The following is an 18,183-nucleotide window of genomic DNA, read 5'->3' on the forward strand; positions in this document are numbered from 1 at the left end:
TAAATCTCCCAATAGGGATAAACATATAAGTGGGTCACAAAATTACAAAGCTCACACATAAGCAGAGCATAATAGGAGGACTCACCTCAATATTCAGAACTGAATCAAATTAAAGGAAACTATCCTTTTATAACAGAATAAGGATCATACCTGTAATGACACCATCTGGTGTATCGGCCTTAGCCAAATCATATCGATTATATCAACGGGTCGGGCCTCCACCTCTCAGGCACCCACTACCCGCCTGTCCTCCACCTCTAACTGACTGTACATGTGGAGTATTAACTGGAATGAAGCTTGTAGTTGGAGTGCTCTGATGAAATCCACCTCTCCTAAGTCTGGGAAAATCTCTCATGATGTGCCTAGTATCACCACGCTCATAACAACCCCTCTGATGTCACGGCTACTCGTACTGAGTCTGTGCCGGATAATTGGAATAACCACTATAAGAATCTTGTGTCAGTGGTGCACTATAAACTGGAGCACCCCGAGTAATCTGATGTGCAGACTGAGCTGACCGACTTCTCGAGCCTCCGCTATAATGGGTCCTAGCTGAAGAGTAAAGTTCACTGAACCCTCCAGATCTTCGAGACATTTTGGCCTCCTCAGACTCCCTTTCCTCTCCAAAAACACCCTCAATCTTCCTTGCAATCTCCACTACTTGTTGAAATGGAGTATCAGTTTGTAACTCTCGAGTCATGCATATTTTAATATCATAATCGAGCCCCTCAATGAATCTGCTGACCCGTTCTCTAACTGTAGGAACCAAGATAGGTGCATGACGGGTTAACTCATTGAACCTGATAGCATATTTTGACATTGTCATAGTGCCTTGACCCAACCGTTCAAACTCTGTGTGCCACACATCTCGAAGAGTCTGGGGAACAAACTCTTTCAAGAACATTTCGGAAAATTAAGCCTAAGTTAGTGGTGTTGCATTGGCTGGTCTACCTTCTTCATAGATTTTCCACCACTGATACGTTGCGCCTGACAGTTGAAATGTAGTAAAGGCAACTCCGCTCACTTCCACAATACCCATGGTGCGGAGAATACGGTGGCAATGTTTCTAGAAATCCTTGGGCATCCTCTGTAACTGTGCCACTGAAAGTAGGTGGGCTATACCTCTTAAACCTTTCAAGTCTCTTTTGTTCTTCTTCTGTTGCCTCTAGCTTGACCTCAGGCCGAACAAGAATAACAGGTTGTACCGGTATTACATTCGGAACCTGACCAACGTGAACCTGCTGCTCTATAGTTGTGGTAGGAGTCGGAGCTACTCCCCCAATCTACGGAATATTTGGTGCAACAGAGGTCAATCCCGCCTGGATTAATGCACCAAACATATTCAGGAATTGTGCTAAAGTCTCCTGAAGTCCGGGGGTAACAACAGGTGCTTCTGGTACCTGTCCCCCAACTGGAGCTACTAGCGGCTCCTCAACTGTTGTTCTGACAGGTGCTCTAGTCGCGGCACGTGCCCTTCCTCGACCTCTGCCTCGGCCTCTACCTTGGCCTCGGCCTCTTGCAGCCCTAGCATTATATGCAGATGCCTGCTCAGCTAACCCGGTAGCATGTGTCCTCACCATCTGTGAGAGAATAGAGATACAAAGGCTCAAATTCTACAATCAACAAATTCCGCACGACAGGAATGAAAGAAGTGGAATTTTCCTAACAGTTCTGTAGCCTCTCAAAGATAAGTACAAACGTCTCTGTACCGATCCGTAAGACTCTACTAGACTCGTTCGTGACTCGTAGAACCTATGAACCTAGAGCTCTGATACCAACTTGTCACAACCCAAAATCTCACCACAGGCGTCGTGATGGCACCTTGTTTCTAAGACTAGGTAAGCCGATTTCAATTACATTTTTAAGCCATTTTTTTTAATTAAATAAGTAATCAAAACTAACAACTGAACAAATATGAATATACAACCTCTTAAGACTGGTAGTACTGAGTCACGAACTCTAACTGAATACATGAAATGATCTCAAGGATCGAATACCCAATATTGTTTGAATAATAAATAACAGTACAATAAAATGGAAAGGTTTCAAGGAACTGCGACGACCAGGCAGCGCTACCTTGAATCCTTGCGATCCCACTCTAACTCTGTCCGAGTCTGATATCTCCAATACCTGGCTCTGCACAAAAATGTGTAGAAGTGTCGTATGAGTACACCACGGTCGGTACCCAGTAAGTATCAAGACTAACCTCAGTGGAGTAGAGACGAGGTACAGTCAAGACACTCACTAGTCAAATAACATGTGCAATATAGCAGTATACAATAGTACTGGAAAATAACTAGCAATGATAACAACAAACTCAGCCAGTGATATAACAACAAGGCAATATCATAATTATTGCTCAGACGAATAAGGAAACATAAGTACAACCAATTAATCAAGTCCTTCAAATATAAATTCTTTCATCTATATGATTTTCAAATAACAACTTTAAATCAAGTAAGAAATCAACAAAAGGATAAGTTTATTTCAGAAATCGTTTGAGTGAAGAAAATGACATTTTCATTAAAATAAAGCATAGGATAAACTACTAATTTGGATATAACATTTATTAAATTAAAACATACTAAAATTATTCTTTCATTTAAAACAACTCAATCATCAAAACAAGAACTTACAAATTATGAAAAAATAAAATAACCAAAGGCAAGTGCAGCCATAGAGAAATATCAACAAAAGGGCACTCCCGAGGTACCGCCTCGTAGTCCCAAATCATAAATAAATTCACAATCTTTCATTTCCTTATATCACCGTGGGAGCCTTCACATTTAATTTTAAAGAAATTATTTTTTTCCCGAAATAGCATCCCGCATTTTAGCCACCCTTATCACACCGCATGACTTCTAATAGTTCCCCTACTAGCCACGCGTTTCAAGTCACCCTTATCTCACCGCATGCGTTTCAACACCCTGACCTTATATCACCGCATGACTTCTAGTAGTTCCCCTACTAGCCACCCTTATCTCACCGCATGCGTATTAATATCACAATATTTCACAAATCGCACCTGAAGTGCCCAAATATCACAACATAATACAACTTGCACCTCAAGTGACCAAATATTACAACACATCACAAATTGCACATCAAGTGCTCAAATATTACAACATATCAAAAATTGCACATCAAGTGCTCAAATATTATAACATATTATTTTTCCACAATACGGAGCCACGACTCGATCATAATGTGCACAACATCTTAACAAAATGTCCGGGAGTGAACAACTCAACCGAATAATATTTCACAATTTGGCACTTTTCCTCAATATGATTCGCAGCCTTTATAATTCAATACTAAATTTTCAACAACGTGAACTGAAAAGTAATTCATCTTGTTAACTAAATTTTCCATTTAAATTATCTATAGGTAAAATCAATAATGAAAGTGTTTTCCATAAAAATGGCAACTCAAACAAACACAGAGTTCACATAAAAGTCAAGTGGCAATCACACCAAATTATCACATAAAAATAACCTCGGCAAACAAGTAATGAGGCATGATAAATAAGGGATTTAATAAGTTACAATAATATTTTAACTTAATACTTAAGGGCATCTACGAATTTCAACCAATATAATTTGCACTTATAAACCAAATACGTACTCGTCACCTCGCGTACATGGTTTTCAATTACACAAAATGGCACATAAGACTCGATGCCTAAGGGTTAATTCCCTCACTCGAGGTTAGGCAAGACACTTACCTTATTGAAGTTATGCCGATATTCCAAAATCGCCTTCTCGCTTGAATTGACCTTCGGACAGCTCAAATCTATCCAATTCAATTGTATAACTTCATGAAAAGTCATTGGAAATAATTTCGGATAATAAAATGTTGACTTAAAAATTTATTCTAAAAAGTCAACAAATATCAACGCGGGGCCCGCCTCTCGGAACCCGATAAAATTTTTATGAAATCCGAACACTCATTCTGATACGAGTTCAACCATACCAATTTTATCGAATTTCAATAACAAATCGATGTCAAAATCTTAAATTTAGACCAAGAGGGTTTTCACAATTTTTCCAACTAAATTCACCGATTAAATGCTAAAAACAATCATGGATTCGGGTAATTTAACCAATATTGAGTTAAGAACACTTACCCCGTTATTTTTCTTGAAAAACTCCCAAAAATCGCATCTTCCCGAGCTCCAATCCGTCAAAAATGAAAAATGGGATGAAGTCCCATTTTCAGAACTTAAATTCACTGCCCAGTGACTTCTTCTACGCGATCGCAAACTTCCTCACGCGATTGCGAAGCACAATTTCAACACTACCATAATTAACTCTACGCGATCGCAAACAATGCCATGCGATCGTGATGCACAGAGTTCCCAGCTCTACGCGATCGCAGCTCTCTTCACGCGATCGCATAGAGCAAACGCGTGACCACCACTTCTGCTTCGTTATTCTACTCGATCGCAACCATTGCTACACGTTCGCGAGTCACAACTTCCCAGAGCTACGCGATAGCATCCCTCTTCGCGCAATCACGTAGAACAAAACTCAGCAGCCCCCCAATTAACCTTACGCTATAGCTGATATCCCCACGCGATCGCAGAGAACAAAATTCCACTGCCCAACTAAGCCTACGCGATCGCAAACACATTCACGCGATCGCGCAGAAGGAAAACAGGATCAAATATCATAAAATTCCAGCAGTTGTTCAAGTCCAAATTTTTTATCCGTTAACTATCCGAAACTCACCCGAGCCCCTTGAAACCTCAACCAAATATACCAACAGGTCCTAAAACATCATACGAACTTAGTCGAATTCTCAAATCACCTCAAACAATATCAAAACGACGAATCGCACCCCAAATCAAAATCTATGAACTTGAACTTTTAAATTCTATATCTTGTGCCGAAACACATCAAATCAATCCGAAATGATTTCAAATTTTGCACACAAGTCATAATTGACATAACGGAGGTATTCAAATTTTCAGAACCGAATTTCGACCCCGATATCAAAAAGTCAACCCCCCGGTCAAACTTCCCAAAAATTCACCTTTCGCCATTTCAGGCCAAATTCTTTACAGACCTCCAAATAATTTTTCGGACACGCTCCTAAGTTCATAATCACCATACGGAGCTATTGACATCATCAAAATTCCATTCCGGAGTCGTTTGCTCAAAAGTCAATTCTCTGGTCAACTATTTCCATTTAAACTTCTAAATAAGGATTGTTCTTTTCCTTAAATTCTGAATCTTCAGTAAATCAAACTCGACCACACCCGCAGGTCATAATACTTATTGCGAAGTTTCTCGAGACCTTAAGTCACTGAACGGGGCGTTAACTCTTAAAAGGACAAGTCGGGTCGTTACATATACTAATCAAGGGTGGCGTCTAGCAACACTCCTTAACGACCGGATAGCATGAAGTATACAGTTTACTCTCAAGAACCTGTAGAAGAATAATGTATTAATTCCTTCTGTCCTTATAGCTCTGGGTCACCCTAGGATATGGTTCAACTGTCAAATCCTAATAGGCGACCGACTATGTGTTTATGTCAAAAATAATCGATCATTGAATGACCTAAGAAACTCTTTTCGTTTTTCATTCAATCACCATGGCCAAAGTCTTAATTTGGTCGGTTATAATTTATGACAACATGGAGCTTAAACTCATTACCAAGAGTTGACAGATTCCATCTTGATCAATCACTAATTCTACAAGTATTTAGTCGTACCCAATATCTTTTCAACTATCGCCCTAGGGCCATAGGTGTCTAGTATCAAAGCACAATAAATAACTTGTCAATTACTATGACGATATCAGGTCAAAGGAAACTCTTACATCACATTGTTCAAGAGAATATCCTATTGATAGTTTATGGTAATTCTAACCATTAGGAATTATCCAATGAATCGGTTCAATGATCATATCTCTATATGCATCATCTATTTATGTTATTTAGTTAATGAGATCAACTAATCTTTATACCATAAAGGCAATCACATAAATATTGATCTAACCGGATTACTAATGGTCAAATTAATAATCCTACGATCAAGAACAAAATTTAGGTTAAATTGTAAGAGACTTTACTCTCATTATCATGATTTCACTAGAAGTTACACGAAAAGGACACAACTGAAAATGCTACACTTTAATCTAACTCCTATATTAGGACGTCCAAACTAAAAGTTGGGACTTTGAAACCAAATAGATCACTTAATTTGATATGCATAAGGATTGATATTTTGCTAATAAAACTTGCAATATCGTTTTTCAGTTAATTTCTCTTTGACATGGATATTGCTTCTTTGAATTTTTAGAATCAATACAAATTAAAGGACTCAATCTATTAATCATATTTTTAACAAAAACCTAGGATAAAACAGACTTCTTACTTCTTCCATATTACCCTGAGATAAGTTGTTGTTCATTACTTTTTTCTTACTTTATTGCTAATGTTATTTGACTTTTCATGTAAAAAATAGTTATTCTTACAATTTATGTTTTCAGGAACTAACTTCAAGAGCTACGATATAGTTGGAACTTGCTACTTAACTCTTTAGGATCATAATCACATCTACTTTTCGAGGAAAAACAAATGACAAAGAAGGAGAGGGGGACACTATTCTGATGGTTGGTTTCTATTATCTTAAAAAATATGTTTTCTTAATATGAATGTATTAAAAAATTTACTTTTTCTTTTCTTGCATAAGAAAAATCGATTACAAATTATATTCGTAGAAACTGGTTATTAGAAAATAGGAACGTTAAAACGTGCAATATTTAAAGACAAAAATATTCTTGACCAAAGCTAAAATATATTTAAAAATATAGGATATAATTTCACGCCTGATAAAATTATCATATTTAAAATTTTGCCCAATATATGAGACTTTGAATTAAACTAGAATAGTTATTTGACTACAGTTGTGAAATTAAACTTTATCTGATATCTAGGACTTTGAATACAATGATAAAAAATTTAGATTACTTTGATTGTAAAATTTGAATCCAACTAAACTTTTCTCTAAAGGCAAGGAAATACATTGCAGTAAAGGAGTATTATCTTTAGAGGCTGGCCTCTAATATAATTTTTCTTTTTGACATTTGATAAAGATTACAAAGCGGCAAGTTTAATTGGAGGATAAGTATTTACTTGAGAGTTTACTTCATCTCAATTTAGTTTTATATATTTTTATTTGAAAAAGGGAGAAAAAAGGAGTACGTGAAGGGATAAGAGATAGAAAATAGATTTTAAGAATATTTCGTTCAAGGATGATGTCACGACCCAATTTTCCCTCCGTTGGGTACCGTGATGGCACCTAGTCTAGGACTAGGTAAGCCTAACATTTACGAAAATAATAACCATATTAATTAACGCCTGATAAATGCAAAGTAGAAATCTTTATACAACACTTACAATCCCAAAACAGGTAGTACAAGCCATAAGCTCTACTAAATTACTAGAACGCCTATAAATACAACTGTTTTGAAATAGAGATAAAATAGTGCAAGTACAATTTTAGAAGGTGACTCCAAAGCCTGCGAACGCAGCAACAGGTTTACCTTGAGTCTCCACAGCCAGATCCGTACCGTTAGCAAGCGGTCAACCGACTCCATATTATCAGGCTCTGCACAAAAATGTGTAGAAGTGTAGTATGAGTACACCACGGTCGGTACCCAGTAAGTATCAAGACTAACCTCAGTGGAGTAGTAACGAGGTACAGTCAAGACACTCACTAGTCTAATAGCGTGAGCAATAAGATATACAAAAGAATAGGAAACAAATAACAATAAGTGCAACAAGAACGCCATTAATAATGCTCAACAATTTATAAATATAAGTACACCTAATTAAATCAAGTATTTCAAATAAATATCTTTCACATATAATTCTTCCGAATAAATCTCTTTCAAATATAATTCCTTCAAATAAATATCTTTCAAATATACTTCCTTTAAATAAATCTCTCTCAAATATAATTTCTTCAAATAAATACCTTTCGAATGTAATTCTTTCAAATAAATCTTTTTGAATAAAAATCCTTTCAAATAAATACTTTGAATATAATTCTTTCAATTAAAAAGTCACCATGTGACACTTCATTTCATAATCATACAACTACGGGTCTCAGTCCGTTTTCATATTTTTCATAAATACGGGTCTCAGCCCACTTTTATATTTCCACGGCACTTCGTGCCTATAATTAAATCATCATATTTTTCCGGCACCCCGTGCCCTCATTTCATATCACAACTGCACGGATAATTCACGTGCCAATATCATCATTATTTACTCACGACACCTCGTGCCCACATTTCATATCTTAATCCGCCTGGCAATGGCCACAGACCCCAATCTCAATATAAATCAGACTATTACCAATTTACCAACAACAAGACCAATTGCACAAGATATAAAAATAAACACAATGAAAATCACAATATCACATAAAAATTTCTAACGCAACAACCCCACATCATCACATATCATCCCTGACAATAGCCACCCTTATCTCTCCTATAGCCACCCTTATCACTCCTATAATAGCCTCCCTTATCCCTCTGCCCTGACAATATCAATAGCCACCCTTATCGCTCATATATCCACCATTATCGCTCATATAGCCACCCTTATTGCTCCGCCCAGACAATACCCCAACACACATAACAATAGTGAAATGCCTCCCCTATGCCCACATAATATCAATAGTGAGATGCCACCCTTATATCCTCAAAATAATAACTTAATTACCACAACAATTTACACGAAATATTATCACGGTAACGTAACAAAAATCAATTCACATCACAATTTTCACAATGGCCACAACCAATTCCAAGGATATAACAAAATTAATTAATTTTACAACAAATAGTCCAAGGCTCCACACAATGTATATAAAATCTCAAAAACAATCAACAGAGATAGAAAAATAATTAACATAGGGCACACCTTCATTAATCCAAATTTAGATAATTATATTAACGCTTCTTCTTAAGCTTCTTTAATTAATTATTTGCATAGGAAAAATTCATAATGAAATCAAATTCCAAGAAATATCAAACCATCAAACTCACGGAAATCACATAACTATACAAGTAATAATTACATTGAATTGTCATATAAAATCAAGTTCAATAATTGTGATTTGAGGCATGACAATTAGATGATTAAATATATACCAACAATTATCCAAATTACTACACAATATGCCCAAGACTTTAACTCAATAAATTTTGCACATATAAGCCCGAGTACGTACTCGTCAACTCGCGTACACGGCTTTTCACATTTCACAAATGGCACATAAGACTCGATGCCTAAGGGTTAATTCCCCCACTCGAGGTTAAGCAAGATACTTACCATTTTCAAGTTAGGTCGATATTCTAAAATAGCCTTCTTGCTTGAATTTACCTCCGGACAGCTCAAATCTATCCAAATTAATTGTATAACTTCATTAAAATTCATCGAAAATAATTCTGGATAATAAAACGTCGACTTGAAAATTTATTCTAAAAAGTCAACAAAAGTCAACGCGGGGCGCGCCTCTCGAAACCCGACATAATTTTCACGAAATCTGAACACCCATTCCGATACGAGTTCAACCATACCGATTTTATCAAATTCCGCTAACAACTCGACCTCCAAATTTTAAATTTTCGTTTTTGGAAGATTTTGCAAAAAACTTAATTTTTCTTCCATAAATTCACGGATTCATGATGTAAATGAGTATGGAATCATGAAATAATCAATATAGGATAAGGAACACTTACCTTAATGTTTTCCCGTGAAAATCGCCCAAACATCGCCCAAGAACCGTGCTCCAAAAATCCAAAACGAAATGAAGGAAATGACCATTTTTTATCCTTAAGTTTCTGCCCATCCGTCACTAAAAGTCAATTTTCCGTCACTAAAAGTCCACACCAGAACTTACTTGCATCAGCCTTCATTTAATCAATCATAACTTTATGTACAAATGTCCAAATGATGAATGGTTTAACTTTCTGGAAACTAGAATCAAAAGACTACAACTTTTATATTTTGACAATTTACGATTCCTTATGAATTACGAGATATAAGCTTCCAAATCGGCTCCACGCATCAGAACTTTCTTGCGAAACTGCTCTACTAGCCTTCATTCAATCCATCATAACTTTCCATACAAATATCCAAAAAATGAATGGTTTAACTTTCTGAAAACAAGAATCAAAGAGATACAACTTTGACGTATTAAAAATTTTCAGATTCCTTATAGATTGCGAGATATAAGCTTCTAAAGTTGGCTCCACGCACCAGAAATTTCTAGCGAACAGCTCTGCAACCGAAATTTCCAGCAACCCTCTTTGTCTGAAATCCATTCCGTTTACCTTTCGAAATTCACCCGAGGCCCTCGGGACGATAACCAATTATACCAACATGTCCCAAAATACAATACAAACTTAGTCGAGGCTTCAAATCACATCAAACAACATCAAAACGACGAATTGTACCTCAAATCAAAATCTATGAACTTTGAACTTTCAAATTCTATATCTTGTGCCGAAACACATCAAATCAATTCGAAATGACTTCAAATTTTTCACACAAGTCATAAATGACATAACGGACCTATTCCAATTTCCAGAATCAGATTCTGACCTCGATATCAAAAATTTAACCCCCCGGTCAAACTTCCCAAAAATTTAACTTTCGCATTTCAAGCCTAATTCTACTACGGATCTCCAAATAATTTTTCGGACACGCTCCTAAGTCCAAAATCACCATACAGAGCTATTGACATCATCAAAATTCTATTCCGGAGTCGTTTGCTCAAAAGTCAACTCTCCGGTCAACTCTTTCTATTTAAGCTTCTAATTAAGGATTGCTTCTTTTAATTAATTCTTAATCTTCCAAAAAATCAAACTCGACCACACCCGCGGGTCATAATACTTATTATGAAGTTGCTCGAGACCTTAAGTCGCAGAACGGGGTGTTAATTCTTAAAATGATAAGTCGGGTTGTTACACACAGATGGTGAGGACACGCACAACTGGATCCGATGATCAGACACTCGCGCTCTCTATTGGAGCCGCAAGAGGCCGGGACCGGGGCAGAAGTCATGCCAGAGGCCGAGGAAGACCGCATGGTGTGGCCAGATCACCTGCACGAGCTGCTGCAGCAGAGCCACCAGTAGCTCCAGTTGGAGAACAGGCACCTGAGACGCTTGTTACTACTCCTGCACTTCAGGAGACCCTTGCCTAGTTTTTGAGCATGTTTGGCGCTCTAGATCAGGCAGGGTTGATTCCACTTGCTCCTACCACATCTCAGGTCAGGGGAGGAGCACAGACTCCCACCGCCCGTACTCCCGAGCCACGGTCCCAAGTTGACCATGCCCTAGAGGTTATACCAGTGCAGCCAGTTATCCCAGTTCGGCCAGAGGTTAGGACAGCAGTTTCAGAGGGGGAGCAACTCAGGCTCGAGAGGTAAAAGAAGTACCACCCTTCCACATTCAGTGGTTTAGCTTCAGAAGATGCTTAGGGTTTTCTGGAGGAATGTCACCGTATCCTCTGTACTATGGGTATTGTGGATTCCAGTGGGGTTTCTTTCATGGAATTCCAGCTTAGAGGAGCGGCCTACCAGTGGTGGTGGGGCATATGAGTTGGATAGTTCGGTTGAGGCACCTTCACTTACTTGGACTCAATTTTCTGATATGTTCTTGAGGGAATATGTTCCTCAGAGTCTTGGAGATGTATGGCACACAGAGTTTGAGCAGTTGCACCAGGGTTCTATGACCGTGTCAGAATATGCGGTCCGATTTAGTCATTTGGCTAGGCATGCACCAGCCTTAGTTGCTACCGTTCGAGAGTAGGTTCACAGATTTATTGAGGGTCTCCACCCTAATATCAAATTTAGTATGGTCTGAGAGCTAGAGATGGACATCATATACCAATAGGTGGTGTTAATTTCTAGGAGATTGGAAGGTATGCGGATCCGGGAGAGGGAAAAAAAGAAAGCTAAGAAACCCCGAGATTCTGGCATATATAATAATTCTCGTGCCCCATCTACAGATCGTCATGGTAGAGGTTATGTGAGCCGTCCTATTCATTCAGCTCTTCCAGCTTCCAGTAGTATTCCGGCTACTCCCAGACCTCAGGTTCCATATTATGCAGTGCCAGTGTCTTCTGTACCTCCTGTACGGGATGCTTTCAGTGGGCAGTCTAGTCGATCAGGCCCGAGCCAGTCCCAACAGCCAGGTCCTCCGAGGGCTTGTTTTGAGTGTGGTGACATTCGTCATATCATGAGGGATTGCCCTAGACTTAGGAGGGGTGCACCTCCACAGGTTTCTCAGGCCCCATCTATTCCACAAGGCCCTCAGGCTTCTCAGGCCATGATTACTGCACCAGTTTCCACTCCACCTGCACAGCCAGCAAGAGGTGGAGGTTGGACAGGTACAGGTCGCCCTAGAGGGGGAATCCAGGCCAGATATTATGCCCTTCCTGCTAGGACAGAGGCCGTTGCATCCAACTCTATTATCACATGTATTATTTTGGTCTGTCATAGTGATACATCAGTCTTGTTTGATCTAGAATCCACTTATTCTTATGTGTCATCTTATTTTGCCTCGTATTTGGGCATATCCCGTGATTCCTTGAGTTTTTTTGTTTATGTATCTACACCCGTGGGTGAATCTATTATTGTGGACCGTGTGTATCGGTCATGTTTAATTGTTATCAGTGGTTTTGAGACCAGAGCTGATTTATTATTGCTCAGTATGGTGGATTTTGATATTATTTTGGGCATGGACTGGTTGTCGCCCTATCACGCTATCCTTGATTATTACACCAAGACGGTGATGTTGGCTATGCCAGGTCTACCGCGGCTATAGTGGAGAGGTACCTTGGATCATGTTCCTAGCAGGGTTGTTTCATTTCTTAAGGCTCAACGAATGGTTGAGAAGGGGTGTGATGTGTATTTGGTCTATGTGAGAGATGTTAGTATTGATACTCCTACCGTGGAGTCAGTTCCTATAGTAAGGGATTTTCCTAATGTATTTCCAGCGGATCTTCCGGGTATGCCACCTGATAGGGATATTGACTTTGGCATTAATTTGTTACCGGGCACTCAACCCATTTCTATTCCACCATATCGTATCGCCCCAACAGAGTTGAAAGAGTTAGAAGAATAGTTACACGAGTTGCTTGATAAGGGCTTTATTTGGCCCAGTGTATCGCCTTGGGATGCTCCTGTCTTATTTGTGAAGAAGAATAATAGTTCTATGCGGATGTGTATTTATTACCGCCAGCTGAATAAAGTTACAGTAAAGAACATATATCCATTGCCATATATTGATGACCTATTTGATCAGCTTAAGGGTTCCAGAGTGTTCTCTAAGATCGACTTGCATTCAGGCTATCATCAGTTGAAGAGTCGGGAACCAGATATCCCGAAGACTGCTTTTAGGATGTGGTATGGTCACTATGAGTTCCTTGTAATGTCATTTGGGCTAACCAATGCCCCAGCAGTATTTATGCACTTAATGAATAGTGTATTTCAACCATATCTTGATTCTTTCGTCATTGTGTTTATTGATGACATTCTGGTGTATTCCCGGAGTCGGGAAGATCATGAGCAACACCTGAGGACTGTGCTTCAGACTTTGAGAGAAAAGAAGTTATATGCAAAATTTTCAAAGTGTGAATTCTGGCTTGATTCAGTGGGATTTTTGGGTCATATAGTTTCGTGCGAAGGGATCAAGGTGGATCTGAAGAAGATTGAAACAGTGCAGAGTTGGCCCAGACCATCATCAGCTACTGAGATTCAGAGTTTTCTTGGTTTGGCTAGGTATTATCACCGCTTTGTAGAGAGTTTCTCTTCTATTGCTGCACTTATGACCAAATTGACCCAGAAGGGTGCTCCGTTCAGGTGGACCGCGGAATGTGAGGAGAGCTTCCAAAAGCTCAAGACAACTTTGACTACAACCCCAGTATTGGTATTACCTACAGGTTTAGGTTCTTATACTGTGTATTGTGATGCGTCGTATATTGGTCTCGGTGCAGTGTTGATGCAAGACGGTAGGGTGATTGCTTACGCGTCCAGACAGTTAAAGGTACATGAGAAGAATTTTCCGGTCCACCTCCTTGAGTTAGCAGTTATTGTTCATGCCTTGAAGATTTGGCGGCATTATTTATACGGTGTCCATTGTGAGGTCTACACCGATCACCGGAGTCTACAACATATGTTTAAACAAAAGGATCTTAATTTGCGGTAGCGGAGATGTTTGGAGTTGCTTAAGGAATATGATATCACCATTCTCTATTATCCTGGGATGGCCAATGTAGTGGTTGATGCCTTGAGTCGTAAGGCGGAGAGTTTGGGCAGCTTAGCATATTTACCGGTAGCAGAGAGACCTTTAGCCTTGGATGTTCAGGCCTTGGCCAACCAGTTTGTCAGGTTGGATATTTCCAAGTCGAGCCGAGTTTTGGCTTGTGTGGTTTCTCAATCTTCTCTGTATGATCATATCAGAGAGCGTCAGTACGATGACCACCATCTGCTTGTCCTTAAGGACACAGTTCAGTACGATGATGCCAAGGAAGTCACTATTGGAGATGACGGTGTATTACGGATACAGGGCAAGCTATGTGTGCCTAATATAGATGGTTTGCACGAGTTGATTCTCCAAGAGGCTCACAGTTCGCGGTACTCCATTCATTCGTGTGCTACAAAGATGTATCAGGACCTGAGACAGCCCTATTAGTGGAGGCGGATGAAAAAATACATAGTGGAGTATGCATCTCGGTGTCTCAATTGTCAAGAGGTAAAACATGAGCATCAGCGGCCAGGTGGATTGCTTCAGAAGTTAGAAATTCCGGAGTGAAAATGGGAGCGGATCACTATGGATTTCATTGTTGGGCTTCCACCAACTCAGCGGAAGTTTGATGTAGTTTGGGTGATTGTGGATAGGCTGACCAAGTCAGCTCATTTCATTCTTGTGATGACTACCTATTCTTCCGAGTAGTTGGCTCAAGTTTATATTCGCAAGATTGTTATATTTCATGGCGTACCGGTATCTATCATCTCTGACCAGGGTATACAGTTTACATCATAGTTTTGGAGGGCTGTACAGCGAGAGTTGGGTACTCGTGTGGAGTTAAGTACAAAATTTCACCCTCAGACAGAAGGGCAGTCCGAACATACTATTCAGATATTGGAGGATATGCTTCATGCATGTGTGATAGATTTTGGGGGTGCTTGGGATCAATTCTTACCACTTGCGGAGTTTGCTTACAACAAGAGTTATCAGTCGAGCATTCAGATGGCGCCGTATGAGGCCTTATATGGCAGGCAGTCCGGTCTCTAGTGGGTTGGTTCAAACCGGGTGAATCTAGACTACTGGGTACAGACTTGGTTCAGGATGCCTTGGAAAAGGTTAAATTGATTCAGGATCGACTTCGTACATCCCAATTTAGACAGAAGAGTTATGCGGATCGGAAGGTTCGTGATGTTGCATTCATGGTATGTGAGCGGGTCTTGCTCCGGGTTTCGCCTATGAAGGGTGTGATGAGGTTTGGTAAGAAGGGCAAGTTGAGCCCTAGGTATATTGGGCCTTTTGAGATTCTTGAGAGAGTTGGAGAGGTGGCTTACAGACTTACACTACAACATAGTCTCTCTGCAGTTCATCTGGTATTCCATGTTTCTATGCTCCGGAAGTATCACGGTGATCCGTCTCATGTGTTAGACTTCAGTTCAGTTTAGTTGGACAAGGATCTATCTTATGTTGAGGAACCAGTGGCTGTTTTGGACAGGCAGGTTCAAAAGCTGAGGTCAAAAAACATTTCTTCCGTGAAGGTGCAGTGGAGAGGCCAGCCAGAAGAAGAAGCTACTTGGGAGACTGAACGGGAGATGCATAACAAATATCCACACCTATTTGAGACTCCAGGTATAATTCTAAACCCGTTCGAGGACGAACGTTTGTTTAAGAGGGGGAGAATGTAACGACCCAACCAGTCGTTTTAAAAGCAGTAGCCCTGTTTCCCTATTTACTGCTCATTCTGTACTTTATAACTGATATATGACTTGCCGGAGTAATTGGTTTAGGTCCGGTGAGGTTTTGGAATGAATTGGAACACTTAATTCCAAGTTTTAAAGCTTAAATTCAAATAGTGACCGGATGTCGACTTATGTGCAAACAACCTTGGAATAGAATTTTGATGATTCCAACAGCTCCGTATGGTGATTTTGGACTTAGGGGCGTGTTCGGAATTTTATTTGAAAGACCGTAGTTAAATTAGGCTTGAAATGGCTAAAATAGGAATTTAAGTTTGGAAGTTTGACCGGGGAGTTAACTTTTTGATATTGGGATCGGAATCGAGTTCTGAAAATTTTCATAGCTCTGTTATGTCATTTATGAGTTGTGTGCAAAATTTGAGGTCAATCAGACTTGATTTGATAGGTTTCGACATCGAATGTAGAAGTTGGAAATTCTTAAGTTTCATTAAGCTTGAATTGGAGTGTGATTTGTGATTTTTTTGCGTTGTTTGATGTGATTTGAGGTTTCAAATAAGTTCGTATGATATTTTAGGACTTGTTGGTGTACTTAGTTGAGGTCCCGAGGGCCTCAGGTGAGTTTCGGATGGTTAACGGATCAAAAGTTGGACTTAAACAGCTGCTGCAAAAGCTGTTGCATTTTCTTCTGCTGGAAATGCAGAAAATCGAGCCCAGGATCGAAGCCCAGAAATCGAGCCCAAGGTCGAAGGCTAGGGTCGAGGGCCAGGATCGAAGCCAGGGTTGATGCTCAGGATCAAGGGTCATGATCGAAGGCCAGGGTCGAGGGCCAGGATCGAAGCCAGGGTCGATGCTCAGGATCGAGGGTCATGATCGAAAGCCAGGGTCGAGGGCCAGGATCGAAGCCAGGGTCGATGCTCAGGATCGAGGGCGATGATCGAAGGCCAGAATCGAGGGCCATGATTAAAGGCCAGGATCGAGGGCCAGGATCGAAGCCATGATCGATGCCCAAGATCGAATGTCAGGATCGAGGCCCAGGATCGAGGGCCATGATCGTAGCCTTGATCGAGAGCTGGGATCGAGGAAGGACCGAGGGCTGCCTGGATAGAATTGTCAAACAGGGGACTTCGTCCTCTGTGCCATTTTTGACGAATTGGAGCTTGAAGAGAGGCGATTTTTAATAGATTTTCAAGAAATAAGCATTTGAGTAAGTGATTCCAACTCTGATTTGGTCAATATACATGAATATATTATTGTTTTCACCATTAAATTATTGTATTGAGATGGAAATTTGGGAAAATTTTAGAAATCTCAAAGAAATGAATTTTTGAGATTTCGGTGTCGATTCGGAGTCGGATTTGAGTGAAACCAATATGGTTGGACTCATAATTGAATGGGTTGTCGGATTTTGTGAGTTTCGCCGGATTCCGAGATGTGGGTCCCACGAGCGATTTTTGAGTTAATTTCGGGTTTTATTGAAAAATATAGTATTTTCTTATGAAATTGATTCCTATAATTTTTGTTGACTGTATCAAATTATTTTGGCTAGATTCGAGCCATTCAGAGTCGGATATTCGTGGAAAAGGCATTCTTACCGATTGATTGAGCTTGGTTCGAGGTAAGTGACTTGTCTAACCTTGTGTGGGGGAAATTTTCCCTAGGATTGGTATTGATATGATAATTGTAATGTGATAAAAGTCGTGTACACGAGGTGATGAGTGTGTACACAAGATAAATGTGAAAGATTATATTTTTAAATTGTGTAGATCACTGTTGCATATTAATTAAATTATTAAATCTTGTTATATTCTCCATCATTGATCTGATTTATATACTTTAAATTTGCTTGACCTTCTCCTGCTAATTGTTTTTACTTGTTTAGCTGAAACTTGGTTTCTTTTATTCTGTACATTATTTGAAGGTGAAATGTTTTAATTTAAATATTATTAATATGAAGTTTTTGATATTTTAAATTTGGAACTGAGGCAACGTATTAAAAAAATTTAAATATTATTTTTGCTGAGTTATTTATTCCCGAATATTTTGTGAGATTTTGTACTCATTGTGATTGAGTCATGAGCTCCTTGTTGTGGAAAGTATTGTTGATGTTGTTTATTTTGGCAAATTGAACTATTTGGGCACTTGAGGTACAAATTGTGATATATTGTGATATTGATACGCATGCGGTGGTATAAGGTCTGGGTGTTGAAACG

At 39.4% G+C, this 18,183-nt stretch overlaps 1 protein-coding gene across 1 annotated transcript; it reads right to left on the reverse strand.

Annotated features, from left to right (window-relative positions):
- Positions 1 to 403: 403 nt before the first annotated feature.
- Positions 404 to 904, reverse strand: LOC138906745 (uncharacterized). The gene has a single exon (XM_070196281.1). The coding sequence runs from the start codon at positions 902 to 904 to the stop codon at positions 404 to 406; it is 501 nt and encodes a 166-aa protein (XP_070052382.1).
- Between the last annotated feature and the right edge of the window lie 17,279 nt (positions 905 to 18,183).

Source organism: Nicotiana tomentosiformis, chromosome 1 (assembly GCF_000390325.3).
Source record: "Nicotiana tomentosiformis chromosome 1, ASM39032v3, whole genome shotgun sequence".
NCBI classification, from domain to species: domain Eukaryota; kingdom Viridiplantae; phylum Streptophyta; class Magnoliopsida; order Solanales; family Solanaceae; genus Nicotiana; species Nicotiana tomentosiformis.